This window comes from Hyperoodon ampullatus (assembly GCF_949752795.1).
Source record: "Hyperoodon ampullatus genome assembly, chromosome: 1".
Classification (NCBI taxonomy): Eukaryota; Metazoa; Chordata; class Mammalia; order Artiodactyla; family Ziphiidae; genus Hyperoodon; species Hyperoodon ampullatus.
Genome location: NC_136914.1, coordinates 194,601,667 through 194,629,168, shown reverse-complemented (window position 1 = coordinate 194,629,168; position 27,502 = coordinate 194,601,667). Strand labels below are relative to the sequence as shown.

The 27,502-nt window shown below is 37.1% G+C and overlaps 1 protein-coding gene across 1 annotated transcript in view; it reads right to left on the bottom strand.

Annotated features, from left to right (window-relative positions):
• TNKS2 (tankyrase 2) overlaps positions 1-27,502 on the bottom strand; it is a gene marked incomplete at both ends in the record, with an annotated part of 67,397 nt that overhangs the window by 22,368 nt on the left and 17,527 nt on the right. Inside the window, 14 exons of the mRNA XM_079717461.1 lie at positions 515-767; positions 2,645-2,833; positions 3,540-3,649; positions 6,620-6,839; positions 7,602-7,767; positions 8,789-8,934; positions 12,920-12,999; positions 15,486-15,657; positions 18,599-18,677; positions 18,765-18,856; positions 21,392-21,513; positions 22,574-22,760; positions 25,236-25,302; positions 27,296-27,390. Of these exons, the coding sequence (XP_079573587.1) occupies positions 515-767; positions 2,645-2,833; positions 3,540-3,649; positions 6,620-6,839; positions 7,602-7,767; positions 8,789-8,934; positions 12,920-12,999; positions 15,486-15,657; positions 18,599-18,677; positions 18,765-18,856; positions 21,392-21,513; positions 22,574-22,760; positions 25,236-25,302; positions 27,296-27,390 (1,978 nt within the window). The remainder of the gene's footprint in view (positions 1-514; positions 768-2,644; positions 2,834-3,539; positions 3,650-6,619; positions 6,840-7,601; positions 7,768-8,788; positions 8,935-12,919; positions 13,000-15,485; positions 15,658-18,598; positions 18,678-18,764; positions 18,857-21,391; positions 21,514-22,573; positions 22,761-25,235; positions 25,303-27,295; positions 27,391-27,502) is intronic.

Genomic DNA, 27,502 nt, shown 5'->3' with positions numbered 1-27,502 from the left:
TTTTTTCTTTTCTTTTTTTTTTCGCTGTGCTACATGGCTTGTGGGATCTTAGTTCCCCAACCAGGGACTGAACCTAGGCCCACGGCAGTGAGAGCGCTGAGCCCTAACCACTGGACCGCCAGGGAATTCCCTTTCTTTTCTTTTTAAAAAATGATATTCAAAATTAGGTATTTTGATGTGGGGTTAAAAGTATTTCATAATTCTGTAATAATACACTGGAAGAGATAAATAAAGGCGTAAGTACTCAACCAAAAGGACTTCTATACCTTTCAAAAAGTATGTTTACATCTAAAGAGTAGGTTAGCAGCAGAACACTCATCAAGTCTCATCACGAAGGGAGAAAGTTTCATTAGGAATTCTAATACTAATGTAAAGAAAACAATAAAAGGCCAAAACTTTTAGGCTATTTTAATCTGATACTAACAGTTGTATCTAAGGTTAAAAAATGACTTTTTAGTAATCCAAATGACAAATATGTGGCTACAATACCAGTTATTTTGGCTGAATGTCTCACCTTCCTTTTTCTCCAAACTGGAAGCACCCTCTGTTCCACTTGAACTAACTACTGAAGACAGTTCAGAAAAACTGCCGGATAAGTTGTCAAGACTGCTGGCTGCAGAAAGGCTTGATGGGCTGGATGGACCTGAAGACAGAGCATCTGCAGTGGCTCCTGGGCTTCTCACGCCATTGAGCACTTGAGATTTATAACATGAAGGCAGAGCAGAAGGGGGCATGGCTGCTGTCAGGAGAGCACTGACATCATCTGCCTAGGGTATATGTCAGAGAGATGAAATCTGCAATAAGCAAGTTTTAAAATTCTATACTATACCTAATAGAACGCATTAAAAAATATGACAAAAACCCAGCAGATTTGCACTAGAATTGCTTATTATATAAAAATTATTTTAAAAAGTGAACCAAATAAGTAATATTCAGCTAAATAAGTGATATTCAGCTATTAAACATAAAACATAATACAGAACACATCTTCTGAGACATACAAAATAAAACTGTTAAATGTGGCAAAGCAAGAAAAAAATCCTAAGATATCATGATTGAAAAGCACTGAAATGAATTTTAGAAATATAAATTTTTAAAAGATTTAAAACCTTTTAAAGGCATTCTGAAGACGTCATTCAATCTACATAGAACTTTAGTAAACAGAATGAGGTTTTTTTGGGAAAATATTCAGTAATATATTTGTTCCTCAAAATTGAACATTTGGAAGGGTAGGAAAAAAGATAATCATTTTAATCAAATCTGCTGGAATGGAAAAAAAATCCCCACTTTACTGGTATATTAATTTGTTTAATAAGTAACAAATAACTATTCTTTAACAATGCTCAATTAAGACACTAAGTAATTAACATTCAGCAAGAAGTAAACAGTACTTGTTTTCATGGCTTTTCATTTATACTGCCTTTTCAATCCTCACCTTTTTCTTCCCCTGAATCTGAGGACTCCCATGACACTCATAGTTGGTATCTAACACTTAAAAGTAACATTAGCACCATTTACTGGGTGCTTTTTATGTACTTGATATCACGCCGAGGACTTTAAATACATCACCTCATTTAATTCTCATATTAACCAGATATATTTTACCTGCATTTGGAGATTAGGTAACTGAGGCTTTGAGGTTAGGCAACTTGCAACACTGTACAACTGTAAGTGGTAGAGCTGGAATTCTAAGGCAGGTCTGTTTGACTCTAAAACCCATGCATGTTCTTAGTGCACCCTGTTTCAATGTCACTTAATTATATCTAGTGGACTAACATATGTGCAGACTGAATTAGAAAAGGTCACTTCTAAGGTAGTTTGGAACTGGAAGGATATTTCCCTTAAGAAATAATGTTGCATATATGGTTGGGTTGTCAGCCTGCTGAGAAAAGTCTATCCAACCCCCAATGCAGCTGAACTAAATCAGCTTCTCAATGTAACTTGCAACAGTGGAATCTCAGTAGAAAGCAGTGCACAGAAGAGACTCCCCTTCCTCTCCACCTCAAGAAGAATTTCTTCCCCTTTTCCCTCCACTGCTCTGGGTCAATGTCCTCAGTGGCAGAGGCAAGAGAAGCACCTGCATCACAGTGGCCAAAGCAGAGGCTGGAGGCCACAATGGAGACACCTACAGGAGTTTCCTTGGGAGAGGAAAGAAAAAAAGACTTCCCACGGAGAACTGGAGGAACAAACTTGTTTCGTGAACAGTTTTGGTGGGGTAAGCAATAAAATCTTTGGGATGAGGCAGTGCTGGAAGGGAAGAAAATCTCTATAAAGGCAGGCTTTGCAGCTGCACCCTGAAGGCCATGTTCCCAGCTGGGGAAGTTCATAAAGACCCATGGGCCTGTAGCATCTTGTGCCCTATGCACTGTAACAGCATCCACTGAGGGCCTTGCCTGCTTGTTTCCTAACTAATGTAAGCAGCTATGCCTTATACTTCTTTTTCCCATTTCTAAAAGTACTCAGCTTACAGTAACTGATAATTCTATTATTTACTCATTATATTTTAATACCAAAGAGGTCTAAAATTTAAATTGGGCTAAAAGCCAGATTTTGCCACATTCACCATAAAGACATTTTATATATACCAAGTGAATTCTAAAAAGTCAGGAAAGCACTGAGATTTTTCAAAGAGCCCATCACTTACTGAAACTAAATCTAAAGGTGTTTGTCCTTCCTGATTTTTAAGAGTTGGATCAGCTCCATGGGCCAACAATAAAGCACAAAGCTGTGTTCGTCCCTTTTGGGCTGCTTCGTGCAAAGGTGTGAAAGCCCATTTGTCCGTAGCATTGACACATGCATTATACTTTATTAGTAAAGCTGCTACATCTACATGCTGTAAAAGAAAATACTCCTGTTACAGTCGGAAATATTATTTTATCGTACTTTAGTTCTTAAAAAGAAACCAGCTATATACCTATTTTTCCAGTTTCAAACTTACTCTAGAATGAAAAACTGTGTTTTCCCCCCATCATCATAATTTATGGGTAGCTGATTAAAAATTACAGTAGTAGACATTTACCTAACTTGAGAAAATATCTAGAAAATAATTAAGAATTCTACACAGGAACTAAATTAGTAGGACGTTAACAGTTTCTAATTTATTTAAGTGTTATAATGGCTAAACATCAATTTATAAACCAGCAGCCTTCCTTAATTAATCAATTGAAGATGGTCAATACTGATTGTTAACATTCAAGGCTATTATAAGTCAGGAACAACGCATTTCATCTCTACAGATTCGTATGAATCCCAATGGAGTTTCTGGGCACCAACAAAATAAACAAAATCACCAACATCTCACTGAAAATAAGATATATGTGCTAAGAAAGGTAATACAACAAAGGACAAAACGTGCTGCATGTCACATGGCAAGCTACAATAGATTCAGAATTGAAACTTGGAAGTTATTTAACCTCCTTAGCTCTCATATTTACTTCTCTGTAAAATGAGAAAGTCAAACTAAATTCCTTTTGAATTGTAATACTGATTTTCACTTTGAAAATTTCAGACATTTTTCAAGGTAACGTGAAAGAACTTACCCCATAAGATGCTGCATTGTGTAAAGGAATAAGTCCTCCTTTGTCTTGAGCATTCACATCAGCTCCATGTTGTAGCAGGTACTCTGCAACTTCTAAGTTATTATAACCAGCTATTTTAGAAAAAAAGTAAAATTACTTGTTAATATAAAAAATAGCTACATATATGTATATATCTATATACAAAGAATAGATAGGATTTTAAAAATAAGAGATTTTTATAGAAATCTGAAATTCTCCAATGGAGTCTATTAAAGATTTATCTTATGAAAAAAAATTGCCCACTGGCCTCAAGTTGGAAGCTTTCAGTAATGATACCCATTTGTTTTGGAGACTCTAAAGTTCTATTGACTGTTATACTTAAATCTTTCCTTTTAAAACCTTCTTACCAAAGTCCCTGCCTTCATAGTTGTTGTATACACAACTTCCTGAACTCAGGTACATGGTCTCAAGGCTGCAAGCAAAAGGCATCCAATCATATAAAAGCCAAGTTAGGAACACAAGTGGCTGGCAGAGCAGAAGACAACACATCAGCGTGGGTCTCAGGGCCCCATTTCCCCAGAAGGCCACAAGGACATGCTTTTTGCTAGAGAGAATGTAAGGGTGCACATCTCTACAAGCAGCAGAATCTATTGCTGCTAAAGCCATGAAGTAATAAAACTTAGTATTTTATAAATGTACCATAACCTCCCAGCTTTCAGCTATCTTAGTAAATGCATGCTCACAGTAAAGTATGTATATTTTATTTGACACATAATCAATAGTTTGAAAGCAAATCTGGAAATTAATTTTGTCAACATAAAATCAGGTATCACTTGAAACTTTAAAATAGTTCAAAGTATTTAACTCATTCATTTTTACTGTAGTTTTCAGCCTTTTGCTGAAAGATATAAAGCAAAAAAAAAAAAATTTAGTAAGATCAAGTAAAGAAAAACAAAACTACCATAAGCTAAATACTACACCAAATCCAAAAGTCCTTCCAGATCTCAAGGTATAATACCGCCTAAGTAAGAAACATTTTGTGTATACAACGTATTTGCCACTTACAAAGAACACAGACTTAAATAGTAATATTAAACGTTCTAGGTAAGCTACCATAAAGATACAAAGCTAATATACGTAACTATGCAGAGCACAATTCAAATCAGAGGTCAGGCCACATTTTGTCTTACATGGACTAGAAACTCCTGATTGCCGGTGGAAGACGAAAAGCTTTACCTCGCTTTGTTAGCATTTGTGGCTTATCACTTTTAGTGCACTTTTAATGCTCTAAAAGACACATAGATGGAGTAATTCTTTTCCTTTGCCAGCGGGGTTCCAACTTACATGGGCTCATAATTTAAAGGTAAAAACCACATACACTAAAATTATCTCTTAAGGGACTTCCCTGGCAGTACAGTGGTTGGGACTCCACACTTCCATTGCAGGGGGCCCGGGTTCAACACCTGGTTGGGGAACTAAGATCCTACATGCTGCACAAGGCATGGCCAAAAAACACAACAAAAAAAACCCCCAAAACAACAAAATCCTAGGAACATAGTTGCTCACACTGTGAGACTGAAAGGAACCGAGAGAAGAGTAAACTTACACCTCCTACATTACACAAAGTGGCAGAAACACCTGCATTCCTTTTTTTTCTCTTTTCAAACCACGTGTATTTACATAAAACTTGTATGAGTCAAATGTGCCTATGATGCAACTACACTAAAGTATTAGTTGTAGCTCAGTGATTTTAATGGCCCATTTCCTAGCATCTTCTTTTTTTTTTTAAAGGAATATGCATTTGTAACTTTATTGTTTTTATTTATTTTTATTTATTTATTTATTATTATTATTTTTTGCGGTATGCAGGCCTCTCACTGTTGTAGCCTCTCCCGTTGCGGAGCACAGGCTCCAGACACGCAGGCTCAGCGGCCATAGCTCACAGGCCCAGCCGCTCCGTGGCATGTGGGATCTTCCCTGACCGGGGCGCAAACCCGTGACTCCTGCATTGGCAGGTGGACTCTCAACCACTGCGCCACCAGGGAAGCCCTAATTTTTTTATTTAAAAAAATTTTTTTGGCCAAGTGGCATGCAGGATCTTAGTTCCCTGACCAGGGATTGAACCCATGCCTCCTGCAGTGGAAGCATGGAGTCTTAACCACTGGACCGCCAGGGAAGTCCCCCTAGCATCTTCAGTGCAGCTCAAAAAGCTGTGCTGAAATCACAATGCTGCGTTACATGCAGTGAAGACAAAGATACACTGCGCCAATCTTATGAGTGAAAACTTAGAACAAGTGTTTTGTACTTAACTGTATTCCCCAAATATCCTGTGTTGAAGCTCTAACCACTAGTACCTTAGAATGTGACTGTATTTGGAGATAAGGCCTTTCAAGATATAATTAAAACAAGGCCGTTAGGGTCAACCCTAATTTAATGTGACTGCTGTCCTTATAAGAGGAGGAGATTAGGACATAGAGACACCAGTGATGCACATACACAGAGAAAAGGCCATGTGAAGCCCCAGAGAGAAGGTGGCCAACTGCAAGCCAAGGAGAGAAGCCTCAGAAGAAACCAATCCTGCCAACATTTCCAAAACTGAGAAAATATATTTCTGTTGTTTAAGCCACCTAGTCTGTGGTAATTTGTTAAGGCAGGCCTTAACAAACTAATATGACAAATAACAAGAAGTTTATGTAACTTCTGGAAGTCTTTAAAGATTTTTTTCTGCTTATGCTTAACAGCTATCATCAGAAGAATGGAAAGATTTAGCATTCCATGAGGACGGCCAGCTCAGCAGGCCTATTTTTAAAGTTTCTGTAGCCAAAACACACTCACCAAAGATGATTCAAACAATACGATGATCTGAAATAAAGGTTCCAAAGTACATGGTGACTGGCGGAGCCTCTTTCGATTGTTCTTAATGAATATAACATGCTAGTGCTAAAGTGAACATGGCCCTGTACAAATACACTAGAGTATAACTGTTGTATTAGAAGATACTTGATTTGAATCTTTCAAATTTACTTACAGGAAATATTTTACTCAGGTAAAACGAATCTTAGATGTCACCAGCCTCAATCTGTGACACTTCATTCACTTACCTGCTAAATGTAAAGGTGTTGAATGTCGGCCTTGGGTATCACGGCAATTCACATTATCTGGTGAAGACAACTTCTTTACTCTGGCTAAACAACCCTTCTTGGCAGCATCCAACAAAGCTGCATCTCCCCTAAGTAGATCTTGAATATCTGTATCTCCATCTTTAACAAGATCCAAGGGAGTATTTCCATCTCTATTTTTCTTTGTGGGGTCTGCACCATGCTGGGCATGTGAAAAACAGAAAGGGAGGAATTAGCTTAAGTTTGCCCTTGGTCAATGAGAAAATATTCAATGTAACGATACCAAAGAAAACTTTTTTTTTTAAAATATCTTTATTGGAGTATAATTGCTTTACAATAGTGTGTTAGTTTCTGCTTTATAACAAAGTAAATCAGCTATACATATACATATATCCCCATATCTCCTCCCTCTTGCATCTCCCTCCCACCCTCCTTATCCCACCCCTCTAGGTGGTCACAAAGCACTGAGCTACAGGAAACTATTTTATACAGAGACTCTACCTTAAAGGTTAACATGACTGTTAATAATGCTTAATTTAATACATAAAAAATTACAATAAAAAATACAGAGGCACTTAAATGTTACTGGGCTTTAACAATGCAATAATATAGTCAAAATTTTAAACTACATTCAAAACAAGGTAGTATTTCACTAAAAACTACCTTTCACATATGCTGTTTTTATTTTCACAAACATATTTCAATGTTCGTATAAATTTAACTATACTCGTTTTTACTGTAAAATATCTACACTGGTACCAGTATAGATAAACCAGTACTATCTATTTCATTAGTACTAAATAAACCTGGCTTATACTGTTCATGACATTTATTCTGAAATCTAGGTACAGAATTAGATTTTTGCTTCCTACCCCCTAACTAGTTTAAGTTTATATTAGAATTATTAGAAATATCATAAACATATTCTACATAATATACCCTGTCCATAAGTACTTAAATATACCTGGAGCAGAAGTTTGCAAATTTCATATTTTCCTTTTGCTGCAGCTTCATGTAAAGGTGTAAATTTCCATAAGTCTGCTACATTAACTACTGCTCCATGCTTAACAAGAAGTTCTGCAACTTCATAATGTCCATAAGAACATGCATTGTGCAAAGGTACAAGGCCTCTGAAAAGTTAAATAAGCAACACAACACAAAGATATATTTTAATTTAAATAATTACATACAGCTGATAAATTTCTTGACCTGCATAAGAAATTTTACTGATTTAAATTTATAGAACCTAAATTTATTGAAAGCAGAAATGGAATTACTTTGGGGCAGGGTGGTGGGCAGAGAGGACATTTTAAAAATATTTAGAATTGCAGAGAACACAACAAACATCTATTTTGCAATATCTAGAATTAAGAATATTCTATTCTATTCTATGGCCATGCAGCGCAACTTATGGGATTTTAGTTCCCCGACCAGGGGTCAAACCTGGGGCCACGGCAGTGAGAGCACTGAGTCCTAACCACTCAACTGCCAGGGAATTCCCAAGAATTATATATATATATATTTTTTTCTTCTCTTTTTTTATTTTACATCTTTATTGGAGTATAACTGCTTTACAATGGTGTGTTAGTTTCTGCTTTGTAACAAAGTGAATCAGTTATACATATACATATATCCCCATATCTCTTCCCTCTTGAGTCTCCTTCCCTCCCACCCTCCCTATCCCACCCCGCTAGGTGGTCACAAAGCACCGAGCTGATCTCCCTGTGCTATGCGGCTGCTTCCCACTAGCTATCAGTTTTACATTTGGTGGTGTATATATGTCCATGCCACTCTCTCACTTTGTCCCAAGAATTACATATTTTTAAAGAAGAATAATTTTAAGATAAACTGGAAGAATTCAAGTATCCTCAATGCAAACTGAAAAATTTACCACATTAAAAATCAGCATCACACTACTGTTGTAATCTCCTTGGCCATTATAAAATTACAAGGCATTATGCAACTAAGTCTTTATATAAATGCTACGCATCATAAAATCTTAAGTGAAATTAAGAAGCTATATTTCAGCCAGTTAGGAAGCAGACTTCTCTGAAAATAAAAGAACTACGATCTATCATAAAAGTGTTTTCAGATTTTCCTAAAAAGGTCAGATAAAGGAACAGAGAGGCCATGGCAATTGTTGGTACTTGCCCTTTATCTTTAGCGTGCACATCAGCTCCGTGTTGCAGCAGATATTCCACCACAGACACCCGATTATAGCCAGCTGCAAAATGGAGTGGCGTAGACTGACGCCCTTCAATGTCTCTGCAGTTGACACTCTGAACAGTACACAATTTCTATAGGACGTAACACAGTATACACATGATGTTACATATTCCGACTTGTTTTCATTCATTTAGTAGAAATTTCAAATGTCTGATTTATTTTCTTGTCTCATCATATCAGTATTCTCATACACATGATGCTATGTATTCTGACTTATTTTCATTCATTTAGTAGAAATTTCAAACATCTGATTTATTTTCTTGTTTCATCATATCAGTATTTCCAGAAACTCTTTGCTATTTATTCTTCTTATTTCATCTTGTCATTTATTGGGAATCCCTCTGGTCCTCTCATCTATAATCATCTACCTTTGCTAAAGCTAGTAGGTAAATTTTATTATTACCATTACTGCTATATACATAAAGGTAATGCAAGTACCTGAAAGCAATCATAGCTTTCATTTTGTGACAGATATATGTAGAGATACACTGGATCATAGAAGAATGATGGCATCACCTGTCAACTTGTTATAAAAACTCAGATTCTCAGACTCCCACCTACTGAATCAGAATCTGCACTCTGACACGATCTCTAGGTGATCTGTAAGCACATTAACGTTTGAGAAGTACTGTTCTAGAACAGTAGTTCTTAAATTTTCATGTGCAGTGGGTCCAACCTCCAGATTTCCTAATCCAGTATGTCTGAGATGGGGCCTGAGAAGTTGCATTTCTAACAAGCTTGCAGGTGATGCTGATGCTGGCAGTTGAGGAATTACACTTAGAGAATTATACTGTACTATATGGAATGAATTAACTAATAGAATGCTATTGGTTAGGTACCATCCTTGGGAGAATTAAAAAAAAGTCACTCAAAGAATTTTTTTGTGTTTTGTTGGTTCATATGAGGAAGTCTAGCTGAGAAAGGCTGTCAGAGTAACACTCAAAATACTCAAGAGTATTCTGCATGAAAAGTATGAACACTTGGGGAAGGAAAGCAACATAGATAATAAATCATGGTGTTCAAAAAAAAGTCAAGAGTATTTTAGTAAAGAATATTAGTAAAAACCCTTCCCATCCCCCCTTTTTTAAACTACCCTACCCTAAAAGCAGGGATAACTTTAAGCCTAATAAACCAAAGGAGCCAGCTATCAGTGGATTTATCTCAACAGGTTCAGTAACAGGTCTGATAAAGCTCTTCAGTGCTTCCCAAACAAGATATATACATTCAGGGTCCCACCACTGAGAAACAGTGTTTCATGGGTCTGAAGCCAGGCTCTAAGAATGAGTATTTTTAACACGTGTCAAGTGCTGCTAGGTTTGGTAGTTATCACTGGCCACTCTAACTCCCCAGCTCTCACGTTTAATTTTGTCCACTCAGACAAGTTTTCTAATAGTAGATAGATGTCCAAAAAGTATCTAGCCTGATAGCTCACCAGTAAACAAACACAACCAAGCACATAATTAAGTGTTCATTGGGTAATATGTCCAAGTGATTCGTACCAAGCCACCTGTCTAGAGATATACAAGGAATAGAAAGGTTGTTGGAGATAAATTTCCTCTAAGTGACTTTATTATTTTTTTAATTAATTAATTAATTAAATTTATTTATTTGGCTGTGTTGGGTTTTCATTGCTGCACATGGGCCTTCTCTAGTTGTGGTGAGCAGGGGCTACTCTTCATTGTGGTGCGCAGACTTCTTATTGTGGTGGCCTCTTTTGCTGCAGAGCATGGGCTCTTGGCACGTGGGCTTCAGTAGTTGTGGTACGTGGGCTCAGTAGTTGTGGCTCGCGGGCTCTAGAGCACAGGCTCAGTAGTTGTGGCACACAGGCTTCACTGCTCCGCGGCACATGGGATCTTCCTGGACCAGGGCTCAAACTTGTGTCCCCTGCGTTGGCAGGTGGATTCTTAACCACTGCGCCAGCAGGTAAGTCCCTCCTCTGAGTGACTTTAAAAGCAGAGGTAAGGGAAGACAGCCTAATGACTATCACAGGGATAGAGAAAGGTCTTCCTCAATTCAATGGCATTATGATATTCTTTAAGTCCAATTCCTGCCCCCAATCTCATCCTTTCTTCATCTATTTCTTCCTCTAGGCTTCTTCTATCTCTATGAGAACAAAGCCTGGTCTTTAATATTAGATGTACTGAATGTAGTTTTATGCTCTTTAACATATGTAAGTAGATGAGCATTACAATTTTTTTATCACCACCCCCACCCCCCCCACACACAAAAATCAGCTAGTTGACTCTAACTCCACCTGCCCAACTTATCACTCCTCCAGGAAAAAACTCAGCTCACTACCCTTAACTCAAGTGATTTGTTTTTCCACGAGTCATTAGTCAGTAAGAGAAACAAAATCCCCCATTCAATATCATGTTAACCTTCTAATTAAGGGCATGAGAACGTAACTATAAAACAAGTCAAACAATAAAATTGCATAATAGCATTTTTCTTTCAAAAAATGAAATTATTAAAAAAAAAACCCTTAAGTTATTTGGAGATGACTGTACTACCTACACACATAAAGCAGTAGGAAAAGATCACATGGACTTTTAAATCAACTTCCAGAAATCTCTTTATTTAAAAGGACAGTGAATAAATGTCCTCAGAGCTCAAGTTCTGATGAGGCCAACATTCACATTTTGTTCTCAGGAAATGTAAAACTGACTTTGTGGGTGGGTCTGCTCAGGATTAACACCACCATATAGAAATATAGTGAAATTGGTTGAAATAGAGACTTCTGCCATGAATCAAATCAATAATTTTAGCTTTTTATAAAATTTCTTATTACCTATCAATGCCCCCTCAAATAGGACCTAGCACTGTTTTGAAAGTCTGTGGGGGAGGTGTTGGTGGGGAGGAAGGACACAACCGGGCTTTTCCCCCCTCCTGGCTTTGGAAATTAAAATTAACATTATTGCATTACTAAAGAATTATCTGGGTTTCCCTCGTGGAGCAGTGATTAAGAATTCGCCTGCCAATGCAGGGGACACGGGTTCGATCCCTGGTCTGGGAAGATCCCACATGCCGCGGAGCAACTAAGCCCGTGCGCCACAACTACTGAGCCTGCGCTCTAGAGCCCGCGAGCCACAACTACTGAAGTCCGAGTGCCTAAAGCCCGTGCTCTGCAACAAGAGAAGCCAACGCAATGAGAAGCCCGCGCACCGCAACGAAGAGTAGCCCCCGCTCGCTGCAACTAGAGAAAGCCTACGTGCAGCAATGAAGACCCAATGCAGCCAAAAATAAAAAATAAAAGATTGTTAAAAAAAAGAATTATTTAATCATGAAACATGCCGAGTTAATTTTAATTTATATTAGTTGACCTGAAAAGCAGTCTTGCTCTTTCAAAATTTTAATCTTCTGAGTTACTTAGCTGGATATACAGTTTCTGTAGGTAACAGAAATATCTGGTATAGGCATTGAGACGTTACATATGATTCTACAGTAAAAGCAAAATCTGAGAAAAGGTTATTCTAGGGAAGACTGTTATAGGAGATGGGGGCCATAGACAGGCTCAAGTTGGCTCTTCTGAGAAAGAAAAAAAATATTTCAGTCCAGATAAATTGAAGATTATTAGGAGACAGTGTCTCTGAAAGGTGGTGACACTATATTATTACTATATTTAAACACTGGGTCCTCACAGAGGTAGAGGGGGCAAAGGAATGAAGAAACTAGAAAAAATATATAGACAGAGGGATACATTTAGTTTTCTTCCTTTCCTGTTTTATGTGTCATATGTAAACAATAATGGACAATAATTTCATATACCTTATTCTTTTAAAGAGACAAATGAAAAGGTTCTTTAGACAAAATGCATTCCCATAAACATGCAGTTTATTTAAATTTGTGACTATGATGTATTTATTGAGATGTGAAACTAAAAAGTTTCTTTCATTACCCAATGATCCTTATTTGCAGAGCAGAACTAGATTAGCATTATTTACCTTTTAAAACAATGCACATATAAATAACTAGATTTTTCATTTTTACAGTACAGATTCATTAAACACGGTCAAAATAAAAACACAAAGTTAACAAAATTATAAGATTATGTCTTACTTTTACAGTTTCTACATCTCCAGCCTTTGCAGCCTCCAGCAATTGTCTGTCTGCCTCTGAATTACCTAATGGGATACCCTCTAAAAAGAAAGAGAAGTAAAGAGTGATTAACTTCCATTTGGAAGGTGGGACCAAGTTTTAAGGAAGGCATCTTATCTGAGAGTAAAGTTCTTTTTATAGTTTGCTGATAATTACGTAGGGAATCTCCATGGTAGTAGGCGAAAAGCAGTAAAAACTTTTGTAACATTACATATGTCAAATGTATGTAGATGTGAATAATAATTATAAAATGAGATTTAAGCAATATAAAGGAACATAATATAATGAAAGATGACTTGCTCTATAACCAAGTCAGTTGACTGGTGGTAAAGTATTAAGTTAGGAGAGCAGGGCTTCCCTGGTGGCGCAGTGGTTGAGAGTCCACCTGCTGATGCAGGGGACATGGGTTCGTGCCCCGGTCTGGGAAGATCCCACATGCCGCAGAGTGGCTGGGCCCGTGAGCCATGGCCGCTGAGCCTGCGCGTCCAGAGCCTGTGCTCCGCAATGGGAGAGGCCACAACAGTGAGAGGCCCGCGTGCCGCAAAAAAAAAAAAAAAAAAAAAAATTAGGAGAGCAACAGCTAGATATCTATCTAACCATGGACTAGCTACCTGAATTGGAGTAAGTCACTTGAACTTTCTGGGCCTCTGATTTTTCCAGTTCTAAAAAGAGAGAAGTTGGACTAGAAACGTCTGAAGTTATTTTCAGGTCTGAAACTCTGTTTTGTAGCTCATTTAAAATCTCATAGGAAAGGAAGAAAACATGTACCTTGTTTTCAGAACAAATAAACTTCAGATGGATTAAAGACACTAAGTATAGGGCTTCCCTGGTGGCGCAGTGGTTGCGAGTCCGCCTGCCGATGCAGGGGACGCGGGTTCGTGCCCCGGTCTGGGAAGATCCCACATGCCGCGGAGCGGCTGGGCCCATGAGCCATGGCCGCTGAGCCTGCGCGTCTGGAGCCTGTGCTCCGCAACGGGAGAGGCCACAGCAGTGAGAAGCCCGCGTACCGCAAAAAACAAAAACAAAATAAAGACACTAAGTATAAAAAAATTAAACCTTAAAAATACTAAAAGAAAATACAGGTGAATATTTTTTGTCTTGGAGCAGAAAAGCATCTTAAAGCAGTATATCAAAGGCAGAAACAAAACTAATTTGGAAAAATATCTGTCAGGCAATAACACAGCATTAAACAAAATCATAGGCAAAGAACAAAATGGAAAAAATACTGCAACATAAATCTAAGAAATGCAAATTAAAATAATGAAATACTGGGCTTTTTTTTTTCATCCATTAGTGGGCAAAGAGCAAATGGGGAGTTTCACTGTCAATATTTCTATAATTTGCATTTTAAAAAGCGTCTATTACTTCTGTAATTCACACACATGCACATAGACACACATTCACCCAAGGAAATGATTAAGAATCATAATACCTGGGGCTGACAAGGAAAACAGGTCCTGTCACATACTACTGGTAGGAATGTAAAATGGTACATAACAGCTTTTCTAGAAATGATTTAATAATTATGTTAACCTTGACTTGGAAATTCCACTTTGATAACTGACTAAGAAACTGGTTGGAAAGGTTAAGTAATAGCACTTAGTATAAAACTAGGAAGACTGTAAATGTCCATCACTAGGTAACTGAATAGGACTAATGTTATTACCCCCAAAACTGACACTGAAACAAATGCATGGTATATGGGGAAGTAAAGGCAATTTTGAGAGCAGTCTTGTAGTTAGTTCACAATTTTAGGAGTTCACAGGAGATCTTATTAATCTGCCTTCATCTATTCAAGCAGTGTTTTTCTCAAAATGTAGTTTCCAGACCATAGGCATAAGGATCATCAAGGGTGACTATAAAAGGTACAAAAGGCTTGATCTGTTACATTTCTTCTCATTTAAGCTTTGAGATGTCAAAGACACTCCATTAAATTCTAGTAAAATACAGAGATATAGGCAAAGACACTAAAATTTATGGGACCAGATTTCTAGGCTGAAATGTTTAACCTATGCCAAATGTGTAGATATCTGATCTAAATTGATTTGATTTTAAAATGTAATAAGTATCAGTCCATTCAACAGTTACATGTAAGTCAAATAGTTGGTTACCTTGTACAAATTCTATACGCTTTATATGAAGGATCTAAAAAAGAGTGAAGAGGCAGGGCCAGTCTTTAGAGTACTATTTATAACTATGGTTGCTCCTCTAAGAGACATCATCTACCCTTTTCAGTTTTCCTTTCTTTAAAAAGAAATAGCAACTGTTGTGTCTCAATTTTAAAACCTTTCTAGATAAAAACTTAAGAGACAGCTATATACTCACAGAAGCTGGGCAGCAAATGCTACTGGAACAAACTCATAAAAGACTTACAACATTTGGGCATTGAGTACCATGAGTTGATTAAGAAGAAATAACAGCCAACAATTCTGAAAAATTTTCTTTTTACTACCAACTCCTACATGATATGTGAAAAAAACTTAAAGGTTAATTTAAACAATAATAATTTCATGGAAGTATTCAATACCTTGAAGGAGTTGCTGCACGTTTTCATTTCCCATCTGTAAGGCAGTAAAGCCCTGAAGGGATATGATGTTAGGATCACACCCATAGCTTAGGAGTAGGCGACAGGTCTGTAGATGACCACAATGCGCAGCTCTGTGCAGAGAAGTCTGACCGAGATTATCCAGAGCATTAACCTTAACAATCAGAAAAAGGTGAAATTAGCCTGTGGTACAAAATTTAAAATGATCTAATCATGTATCCAGCACTTGTTACTAATTTAAAAATCTCAATTAATCTCTTATGAAGCCCATTATCCAGTGCCAAAGAAAGTATTTTTGCTCAAACCTAGAGTATAAATTCACCAATTCATGAAGGTCCAATTTTTGATTAAAAATATTGAATAACAGTTGTTTAGCATTGAAGTACTCAATAGATTCACCACATTTAGAGTGAGACACTGCCTAAGAAAGTCTAATGCATGTACTTTTATGGATCTCTGAGGTGTAGAAACGTGGAGACTAACCCCAAGATAACAGTCGGTAACAAAGCCAGGGACTAAATTAGCATTAAAATACTTACTTCTATTGGCTTAATCTTCTATCTTATTTATCATGTAAAATATAATCTGTATGGATAAGGACACTATGGTATATTCACACAATGGAATACTTCTCAGCAATAAAAAGAACAAACTATTGATACGTGGTTCAATCTCCAAAACATTATCCTAAGTGGAAAAAGTCTTACACAAAAGAGTGTATATTGTACGATCCCATGAAGGCCCAGAACAGGCAAATCTAATCTACGTTAGAAAAAATCAAAATGGTTGTTGCTTCTAGGCATGGAGACTGCCTTGGATGGGACATTGCCTCCGCCATGAGATAATGTTCTCTATCAAGAGTTTTGGTTACACAGGTGTATGCATTAGGCAAAATTCAGTAAATGTACATTTACGATTTGTACATTTCATTGCATGTAAATTTCACATCCAAAGAAAGACTGTAAACAAATATTGACCTCTAGCTGATGCCTATTAAAAGAATTTAGGGAGAAGTGTGTAGTAACTTGCAAATTACTTTGAAGTGTGTCAAAAAATAAGACACTGATGGATAGAGAGAGAATGATGGATATGTAAGAAAACAATACGATGAAATGCTAGCAGTAGAATTTAGGTGGTAAGTATATAGTTATACCCTGTAAAATTCTTGCAGCTTGGTTGTATTTTTGAAATTTTTCATAATTAAAAAAATCACCTGTAAGACTCCTCCTATCTCATCCCCACCTCCCCACCCAGGAAAATAATTCTTCGAAACCTAACTGAGAAATCAAATTCCTCAGTAATCAATCATGTGACCACTAGTGTTTTGAGACACTGTCCAATTCATATTCATGGAATCGGAGAAGACCTGAACAGGATTACATAGTAAGACTTTCTCAATGACTGTAAAAGTAGCCTATAAAGAGCTAGTCTCCATACTTACAGAATCAGAAAAATCAACTTAAAATGCCCAGAGCAATTAATCTGTTTATTCATGTACCAAAACTCACTGCAATGTGAACTATATATCCACTTGAAAACTTTATTTGGGTGCCACTCTGTGTTAGGGTTAGGGTGATGAACTCGTCCTGGTTTGCCTGGGACTTTTCCGGTTTTAGCACTGAAAGTCCTGTGTTAAATCCCTTAGTCTTGGGACAAACCTGGATGGTTGGTCACCCTAGACAAGATTGTTTCACTGAGTTTCACAACTCAAATTTAATACGCATCCAGATATTCCTCAAGTAACACACATGTAAAAAAAAGTGCAATCAACGAAAAGTTATAGGACAGACAGACAAATGAGATATGCCAAGCAGTCAAGCAGAAATAAACTTTATTTTTTCAATACTTTACAATAGGAAAGATTGAGATTATACATTATCAAGAATTCCCCCAAATAAAAGAGAAATTAGGACACTGAGAGGCAACATAAAAAGAAACTGTAGAATTCTAAGTGGTTCCTTGAGTGGAAACCCAAGGAAGGACAGATTTGAAAATCATTCTGCAAAGTTCATTTAGAGAAGAGCCTCAGGGGTCCCCAAGGGGTAAAGGGATCTCTATTTCTTTCTTCTCCCTTCGTCACAGCAGCTCAATTCTATCATATAATGAATTTCTACCACAGATTTTGTTTGAAGAAAGCAACAATCGATGGCTATAAACTGAAAACTGTTGAATTAGGTGACTGTTATCTCTTCCAATCTGAGATGCTATGTGTATTGTTTACTGAGTAATTTTTTTTAAGTTCCTGGGTAAGAAATAATGACTTTTAGCCTTGATGAAAACCTGATTATTCCATGAATAAAATGCTTTGTTTTCTTTAAATCCACTTGACTTTTTTTTGAGGTATAGTTGACATATATTATATAAGCTTCAGGTGTCCAACATAGTGAAATCACCTTGACTTTTAAACTTAAGTATACCGTTTCTACAAATAGGAAACCAATATTCTCCTAATAAAAATTATAACTCTTATAAAAATGTTCATTTGGGATATTCCCTAAAACCATCTTACATGCCACATTTTAGAATACATTTCTCTATTGAATGCTCTGGAATGAATGACTTCTGTGATCGATTTTTAAAAAATGCTTTGTGTACAAATGCCAACTACAGGACTTTGCAATATAAGGAGCTATGTTTTTAGTCAAGTTACTTAATTTATTTCCTTCTGTTCCACGATCTCTGGCTTAGTTATGAAATAACAGAGGGTAAGAGAGACTGTGGTTGGGGTAAATAACAGGAGTTATCATGTTAACCAAGCAACAGAAGATAACAGAGGAGAATCCTGGAAAAGGTGATAGGTCAGAATACATATGTCTGGCTGGGGATATTCTTAAGAGTGTATTGTTAGAAAAAGAAGGATAACTTGACCAGTGGGGTGTGGTTAAAAGGAAGGGAGAAGGAAGGATATATAGGAATAATGCTTCCTGAGTAAATCCACAGACTTTCTAGCAGAAAGATATAGAAAAAGTATTTGCAGAACTAATCTGAGGGGAAAATACCTATGAAAGAGTAAATAGCTTGGGAAGTCAGGCATTTCATCTGCTAAATAGAAAAAACTCACTGGATTACCAAAGATTACCAAAAATGAAGTATACCTTTGCTTCATGTTTCACCACTACTTCAACAACATCGTTATGAGCTTTCTCAGATGCAACGTGTAGAGGAGTCAAGAATCTTAAAGAGAAAAAGTCAGCCGGACAATGAATGTATTTTCCAAAAATAAAAGTGTCAATAATTTTTAATTATTAAAAGCATACTTACTCTTTAGTCTTTTCATTGATGTTTGCTCCTTTTCTTAGCAACAGTTCACATATTTGCTTTCTTTTGGGATATGGAGATGCGGCAGCACAATGCTAGATAATTTAAATTGCAGCATTAATCAAGGACTATACATAACTGATTTTTAAGAACTTTCGTGTTTCCAATCAAGAACAATTAAGAAGTTATTTCATGTTTTTGTTTCATTTTTGACTTAACTTTGCTCTTCAAAGACTTTCTTTTGGATAGAATGTGCAATGATTACCAAATTCTGACAGGGCCTGAAACCCCTATTTAGCAAGTGATACGTTATTAAATATTTTGATTAAGCTTCATAGCTGTCCTACATCTCTGAAAAAGCTACTACTGCTGTGCTGAAAAACTTAAATTGTGACCAACAGTCCTTTCAAAACTGTTCCCAAAAAGCATGGTGTTTATGTTATTTTTTAAAGGTTAATAAAACACCCCAAAGGTTGGGATTTCTTTACATGAAGAAATAACACAGCCCTTGTCAGCTCTGGATTCTGCTTAGAAAAACACTGATGGAATAGCCGACAAACTGGGTGGTATTTATATCTTCCTCAATGAGTTGCTCCAGCAAGATAAGGACCTTGAATTACTTGTTTGGTAAAATCAGTGGTAGAAAATTATATACTCTGAGTTGGAGGCTGCAGGACCTATGTCTATGATGTATCAAGGAGAAAAGGAGATAGGAGGTAGGGATTTGCCAGTTATAAACCCAACAAGTATCTCATGGTCGCGTCCCAGATCTTCGTCTCCCCACCATCCAGGATTATACCCATACACAACAGGTGTTCAATAAACGTCAGAATGAGTGAACGACTAAAGTAATGCATGAAAGTTAAGTTAAAACTGAAACCTGAGATTTCATGGAATAAAAGTTCTGGATAACTGTCAAGCTGACTTGCGCACACATCTAAACACAGTACATATGAAATGTGTCTGATTTTAACCTATTGCTAATTATAAAGCTTATCTGATCTTCATGACTTTGCTTCAGATTCATTCTTTGATGTTGTTGCTGTCACCAAAATCATTCCTTTGCCCTCAATAAAATCATTTCTAATTGGTGAACACAGCTCTTTTGGTATGTTTTGAATAATCATCCCAGTACATCTATCAGGATGGCACAGAGAATGGAAAACAGTTTTATATCCAAGAATTCTTGAGCTCATCCGTTTCAAACTGCACCCTTACTCTTCTGCCCCATCCTGTTACAGACACAGCCTGTAATCTCCGGAAACCTGGAAGACAATGCCTCTGCAACACAACTATCTACCAACAGTTAATTCCCTGTATTTTAAGGTTAATAAAAAAAAATGAGTCATTTAATGGTAGAATACTCAGAGGAAAACAACATGTAGAATTAACTTTTCAGACTGGAAGATTTTCCGTCAGTTTTTCCAAGTTTCCCTGTACCATCTTGATACTGTTATGATTTAAATTTTGCAGTGGCATTTCTTATTAGTCTGCAACTTTGCTTTTTTTTTTTTTTTGTGATAGGCGGGCCTCTCACTGTTGTGGCCACTCCTGCTGCGGAGCACAGGCTCCGGACGTGCAGGCTCAGCGGCCATGGCTCACGGGCCCAGCCGCGGCCCCCCGGACTGGGGCACGAACCCGTGTCCCCTGCATCGGCAGGCGGACTCTCAGCCACTGCGCCACCAGGGAAGCCCTGCTATTTTTTTTAAACACGGATTTTTTTTTTAAGTAGCAAAAAGTTCTACAATGTTTTATAGATAGGTTTCTACATAAAACTTCAGAGTTTATATCATGGCATAAGAAAGAAAATTAACCATAAAAGATATTAGGTAAGTAAGGCTACTACAAGTTAAATCTTCCCCTAAAGATATTAATTTACTTAGTGTCATCTTCCCTCACCGAAAGCACATTCTGCAACTCATACAGCTTTGTTCCTTTAAATTTCTACTTCTAAGGTAGCCTCTGATCACAACATTCCCTTTCCTATCTTCCACCACTTACCTTTACTAGTTTCCATTCTTTTCTTACTGCTTTTCCATAGACTGCCCAATTCTCATCTACTTTGTTACAGCACCACAGAGCTGACATTACCTCTATCAGGGAAGCTGCCTCTACTCACACAGATACTTTACTCACACAGTATAAAGGGGATATATACAGACTTTAGATCTAATTCTGAAAAAATTACAATACCAAAAGGAAAATCAAGTGGCTTTTATCTTGATGGCAAGATTATTTTCTTTTTCAGTGGGTTCCAAATTTTCAATCATAAACATTTATGCTCTTTATAATTAAAAAAAAGCAAATGATATATAAGATTTATGATAATAGAAAAGTCACATATAATACATGCCAGTATGTGAATAAAATTTTTGGAAGGATGTGCAAATGAACAACAGTACTGCATTTTGAGCGGATGTGGTTGTCTATTTTTCTGTATTGTTTGAAATTTTTTCTTTATATACCTACAGGCATTAATTCTTAAAAAGCACATATTTTTAAAACAATACTATTATTAAAAGTAGCACATTATGTTAGTCATCCTGCATCACCAAAAGAAGTAAGACATTATGATTAATTTAGCATGTTTTTGGTTATTTCATTTTAAAAACTTAAATCTGAAACATTACCAATGCTGTTTCATGTGTTTGAGGATGCTTAAAATTCACCATTTCCAGAGAGAGATGTTTTTTGATTCGTGTAACATCAGCTTCCCGTGCAGCTTGAAGCAACGAGTGACCTTTAAATTCATCTAGATGAAGAAAAAGCATTTAAATCTGCATGAGAATTATCAAATTTATGGGACTTGCCAGATGTATTTTTCTTGAACTTATTTTCAAAATTATCTACCAAGTAGCCAGAATGAAGCTCTAAAGATATTCTCCAAATATAACCCTTGGAAAGGGAGACAGTGGTATGCCAGCTCCCCTCAGTTATGACCCAATTCATTCCCATGTGTATACAACATGGCCTATTCAAGGTCTGATATATAGATTATTGCTATATATTCCCAGACCCGAGAGTTCTGAGAATTTTCCAAAGCACAGAGCTTTTCTCAGTAAAGAAATAAAAGGAAAGGTGATCATAGTCCCCATATTAACAGTATAGCAGCAGCAGATGGTTCTGCAACACATCAGAGAATTGGGGACTAGACTAGCAGGATATTTCTAAGAGCCACCTACTGATCAATAAATGAAAGAGGGCATTTTCTCAAGATTCCTCGTTATTATTCATCGGACTTGTGAAACCACCCATGATATTTTACTATTCCAGAATAATACAAGCTTAACACAAGTTTCCTATTTATGTATAGTAATACTATATCTGAAATACGTGCCTATTTCTCACCACTACGTCCATTTCAGTTATAGACAGAAAAGCACAGAATTGCCCAGATACCAAAGAATATTAGATGGTAAGATCTGGGGACTATGTTTACAAGACAGCAATCCTACAAGTAACACTTCAAAACTTCACAGCAGCTAATAAGGAAGTCACATCAAAGACAGGAATAAAACTCAAATTCTTTCTTTCCAAAAGCATACCATCTATAAGAGTAACATACAAAAAGCACTTAACTTGACTTGAAAAAAGCAAATCCAAATATACTTTCTTTTCATAGCATCTTAAGAGCAAAATGAGTAGAAAACTTTCAAATGATTAAATATGTTAGTGTGAACAATAATAGATACCCATGGCTAAGGAAAATACCTTATTATTCAAAAATTTCCAAAAAACAAACAAGAAAGAAAAAATGTTAGTTTACTGATATAAGAGCTTAGCTGAATGAATATTCATCATTTTATACTTACATGCTAATCTTTCTCTTAACTGTGGTGTGGGAGCCAAGTCTATAGCACTTTTATTGTGACAATTCAGCAGTGTTGGATCTGCGCCGTAACTTAGGAGAAGAGAACACACTTCAACTCTGTTCTTGGAAGCTGCCTCATGAAGAGGAGTGAACTGCCACAAGTCCATTGCATTTACACAGGCACCATGCTGGGGGTGGGGTAGGGTGGGTAAAGCATATATTTAGCGCTCAATTTTTAAGAGAATTTAGAATTATCAGTGGTGTGTAATTTAACAGCATGCAAGCTTAAAAAGGTTATGTTCCCAAAGGTCACTTTTCGAAACAATTACTTCAGAAAGAGTAATTTTTTTCCCGGCAGAAAAACAGTCAGTGGTTGCTAGGCCTACCCACAAGTGCCTATTTAACTCTTATTGTTAAAAATAGTTAAAAATGAAGCTTTACATTTAACCTGCATCCTTTCCAAGAACTATTTTTTCCTTTCCTGAGATATAATGTACATATGGTAAAATACACAGTTCTTAAGTATACAGTTTGATGAGTTTTGACAAATGTGTATATCTGTGAGACCATCACCCAATTCAAGATAGAGGATGCTTTCATCACCCCAGAATGTTCCCTCATGCTCCTTTTATAGACAATTCCTGCCCCCAATCTGACTGTTAGCACTATATATTAGAATTACCTGTTCCTGAATTTCATAAAAGTAGAATAGCACAGTATGTACTTTTGTGTCTAGCTTCTTTCACACAATGTTTCTGAGATTCATTCATGTTGTACCAAGTTTGTTTTTATTGGGGACTTCCCTGGTGGTGCAGTGGTTAAGAATCCGCCTGCCAATGCAGGGGACACGGGTTTGAGCCCTGGTCTGGGAAGATCCCACATGCTGCGAAGCAACTGAGCCTGTGCTCTAGAGCCCATGAGCCACAACTACTGAGCCCATGTGCCACAACTACTGAAGCCTGCGCACCTAGAGCCCGTGCTCCGTAACAAGATAAGCCTCTGCAATGAGAAGCCCGCACACCACAACGAAGAGTAGTCCCGGCTGGCTGGAGAAAGCCCCGCGCAGTAACGAAGACCCAACACAGCCAAAAATAAATAAAAGTAAAGAAAAAAAAAAAGTTTGTTTTTATTGCTGAGTAGCATTCCACTGTATAGATATACCACAATTCATTTATCCATCATCCTGTTGATGGGCATCTGGACTGTTTCTAGTTTTTGACTATTATGAATAAGTTGTTATGAACATTCGTAACAACTATGAATGTTGGATACATGCTATGATTTCTCTTGGATAAATCCCTAGGGGTGGAATTGTTGGGTCCTGTGGAAGATGTATGTTTACTTTTAGGAGAACTGCCAAACAGTTTTCTAAAGTGGTTGTATTATTTTTGTATTGTCATCAGCAATGTTTTGAGTCAGGGCTCCACATCCTTGCTAATATTTGGTATTAGTCTTTTTAATTTGAGATGTTTCCAAGTATTGGATTTGGATAAACCACAGAGGTCATTCTAGCTCAACCTCTCATCAAACACAAAATCCCTTCCATAGCATTTCTGCAGAAGGCAAACCAGCTGCTTACTCTTTTAATACTTTCAATGATGGGAAACTAATTCTCAACGAACACAGTGTTTTATAACTATTAGATAACTCCTGACTCTCCTGAGCTTGACTGCTCTGGTAACTGCACCCTCACCTCACTTAGCGTCCCCTCTATATATGACCTCCTCCCACTCTTATTTAGTGAACACTAGGTCTTAGGAAAACACCATTCAGTTGTCTGTAAGTCCCAATGCAATCTATCTCATGTTTCACTCTCATCCATAATTAACATTCCAAATATTGTTAAATTCAAGATTCAGTTTTACAATAAGCAAAGCATTACTGTTAAATGTGTAATATTATAGTCACATTATACATTTTAAAAGGCTTATGGGCTACTCAGAGAATCTAATCATTACAGTAAAGTTATTTCTGTGGGAAAATATATTCGGTGGTAGCACATGCCCAAAAGGAAGCAGAGAGGCATTGGAAACAAATGCTCTCTTTCCCTTCTCATGACAGCTGCTGATAGAATGAGGAAAAGTTTCAAGGGCAGAATGAAAGCGGAGTGAGAGAAGTCTGAAGAATGTCAACTACATATGTAGAGACTGGGGGACAAAAAGAAATGGGTGTGGGTAGCATCCTTGAATCCACTCTCAAAGAGAATACATAGCTTCTATTCTCACCCAACAGGGAGCAAAACAAGAAGTTTCTTGCCAGTCCCTGCAACCTGCTTGTTGAACAATAGCTGCCCAGCATAACGGAAGAAGTGAGGCTTACCAAGTAAGCCTGTTCCAACCCAAAGTACAACTGGGCAGGTCTGGAAAATCTAACTGGTGGTTTTAATAACATATGGTCCACTAAAAATTATTCCTGATATTTCCAAGAGTTTTGAAACTTCAAAACTTTATTCTGATATTCACAAAATGGGAAAGCTACTTTATATAAAAAATCTTACGGTATCTCAAAAATCTCAAAGCAGTCAGATGCTGATCTATCGATCAGCCACATTTTGTAATGATTATAAATACTCCTTCTATATCCACCAAGCACTAAAAACACAAAGAAGACATATATACTATGTATTTCAAGTAATTTTTTAAGAAAAGTATACAAGAACTAACCTTGACCAGAAGTTCAGTTACTTCATAATGACCATAGGAACAAGCATTGTGCAGGGGCACCAGGTCACTACAATACGAGAAGGGGGAAAACCCTGTGTTATTACAGATTCCCTAGGCTTTAATTTTAATTAAATTTACACAAATTTAACTAGCAAATAGCTTATGTGACCGTCTAACAAAAGTGTATAAAACTTAATAATATGTATTTGAACCCTAAGTCCTAACAATTCTAACGCCCAAGTTTCTTTCAAACCCACCCCCCCACCCCTGCCCCCACTGTTACTGCCATCCCCTTAGTTTGGGCCTTGTTTATTTCTCCCTGTACTACTGAAATAGGCCCCCCTTCAATTTATCCTCCAAGCTATAGCCAGATTTTTCTAAAAGGTAAATCTGATATGGTTAGTCCTCGTTTTCATGTCCTTCACTGCTACTTCCTTGCTTTCAAATGATGGCTCCAACTGTTTAGCCTGGCATACAATGATCTGACTCTCTAGCCTTACCCTTCGATAACAGTATGCTAAACCACTTAAAGTTCCCTGAACTCCATAGTATCCCCTGGGTGTAATGGGATAGATTTCCCTCCCTTCTGACTTCTATACATCTTTTCCAAACTCAGAGCTCAAACACTGGCTCTTCTTTGAAACTTTTTTTTTTAAAGATTCTGTAAGGTAAATTGCTATATTCCGTAATATAAAACTCAATTCCTTCATGACAGCAATGGAGGAAGAACTTTCTATATAGGAAGGTACAGCAGAACCTTAAAATCCTGAATTATATCTGTAAGTTGCTCCTCCTTGGGAATCACTCACTAATCGCCACAGACATCATCATGATGGCCGCTGCTGAGGGATGGCCACCGCTGAGTGAGGGCCACCCATGGCTTAGTCTTTGGTTCTATCAGTCCTCTCTGTAGAGGCTCATGGTTTTCCTCACCATTTTGATTATGATTTCTTACTTACCTGAGCACCAATTTCATTCCCAACTATCTACTAGCTACCTCCACCCGAGTTCCCATCATCATCTCATAAAACCAAGACTTCTAAAAGTGAACGCAATGTTTCCCCCTTCCAGGATAATTAATTTTCTCTACTGGATTTCAGTATGTGTATCATTGGGTCTCACTCATTCAGCTTCAGAATATGAAATGTAATAATCTCTACTATTCTCCTCATCACATCCAGATATTCAACAAACCTTGACCACTCTTACACTGTAATATCTCTTGCGTCTGTGCCTTCTTTTTATTTCCATTTCCTCTGCCACTACTATTGCAGATCTTATTACGCCTGAACCCCTACAATGCTCACTCTCCTAACTGCTCTTTTTGCCTCTAGTCTCCTTCTTCAATCTACCCTACACATTGCTGCCAGAGTGTGTTTCCTAAAACTCCTCTTTTCATAAAACTCCTTTTTTAGAAGAATCATTCCCCTTGCTTAAGATCCTTCAACAGCTATTGTGGCTCACAGAATCAAGCTTGAATTCCCTAGGCTAGAATACCAAGTTCTTTAAAAGCTGGTTCTTACCTACTTCTCCAACCCTAACCTTTACTTATCTCCTATATTAATCATAGGCTTCAGCCACGTTGGTCTAGTCATTGTTTCTTAAGATATGCTGCAGTATCTGTTTTAGCACCTTCTCTCACATCAATTCTCTTGCAGAGAGTGCTGTTTCCTAAACTCTTTGCTTTCTTGAACTAAGTCCAGGTCAAGTATCACCTCCTCCAGAAGGGTTTCTCAACCACTACAGCCAGCACTGAGCATTCCCTCCTAAGAACTCCTATAAGTGCTATCCTTTTCTATTTATCACCTCACACTTAGTAGAGAACTTATACTGTTAGGTATCTTTTCATGCCTCCTAGAGTACAGTGTAAGACCTATGGGTGGTGGCCTTAAGGTTTTATAATTAATTCCCTGTGCTCTCAGAGCAATCTGCATATTATAAAAGCTCAATAAATGTTTTATGCCGTTTAGTAAAAAATATGATTTTTACAAGATTTCAGAGATTATCACAAGGACAGTAACATTTAAGAAATCCTCATTTTTGTTTAAATGTTTATTTACCCTTTATCTTTAGCATGAACATCAGCTCCATGTTGCAACAACAGCTGTACAATCTTTACTCGGTTGTAACCTGCTGCCAAATGCAATGGAGTTGACTGAAATGTTAAACAGACAAATTAATAAAATTCAATAGCTAAAAAATATGCATGAAAAGGTAAAAATCCAAATATAAAACCAGAAATCCAGAAAAACCTTTGTAACTTCATT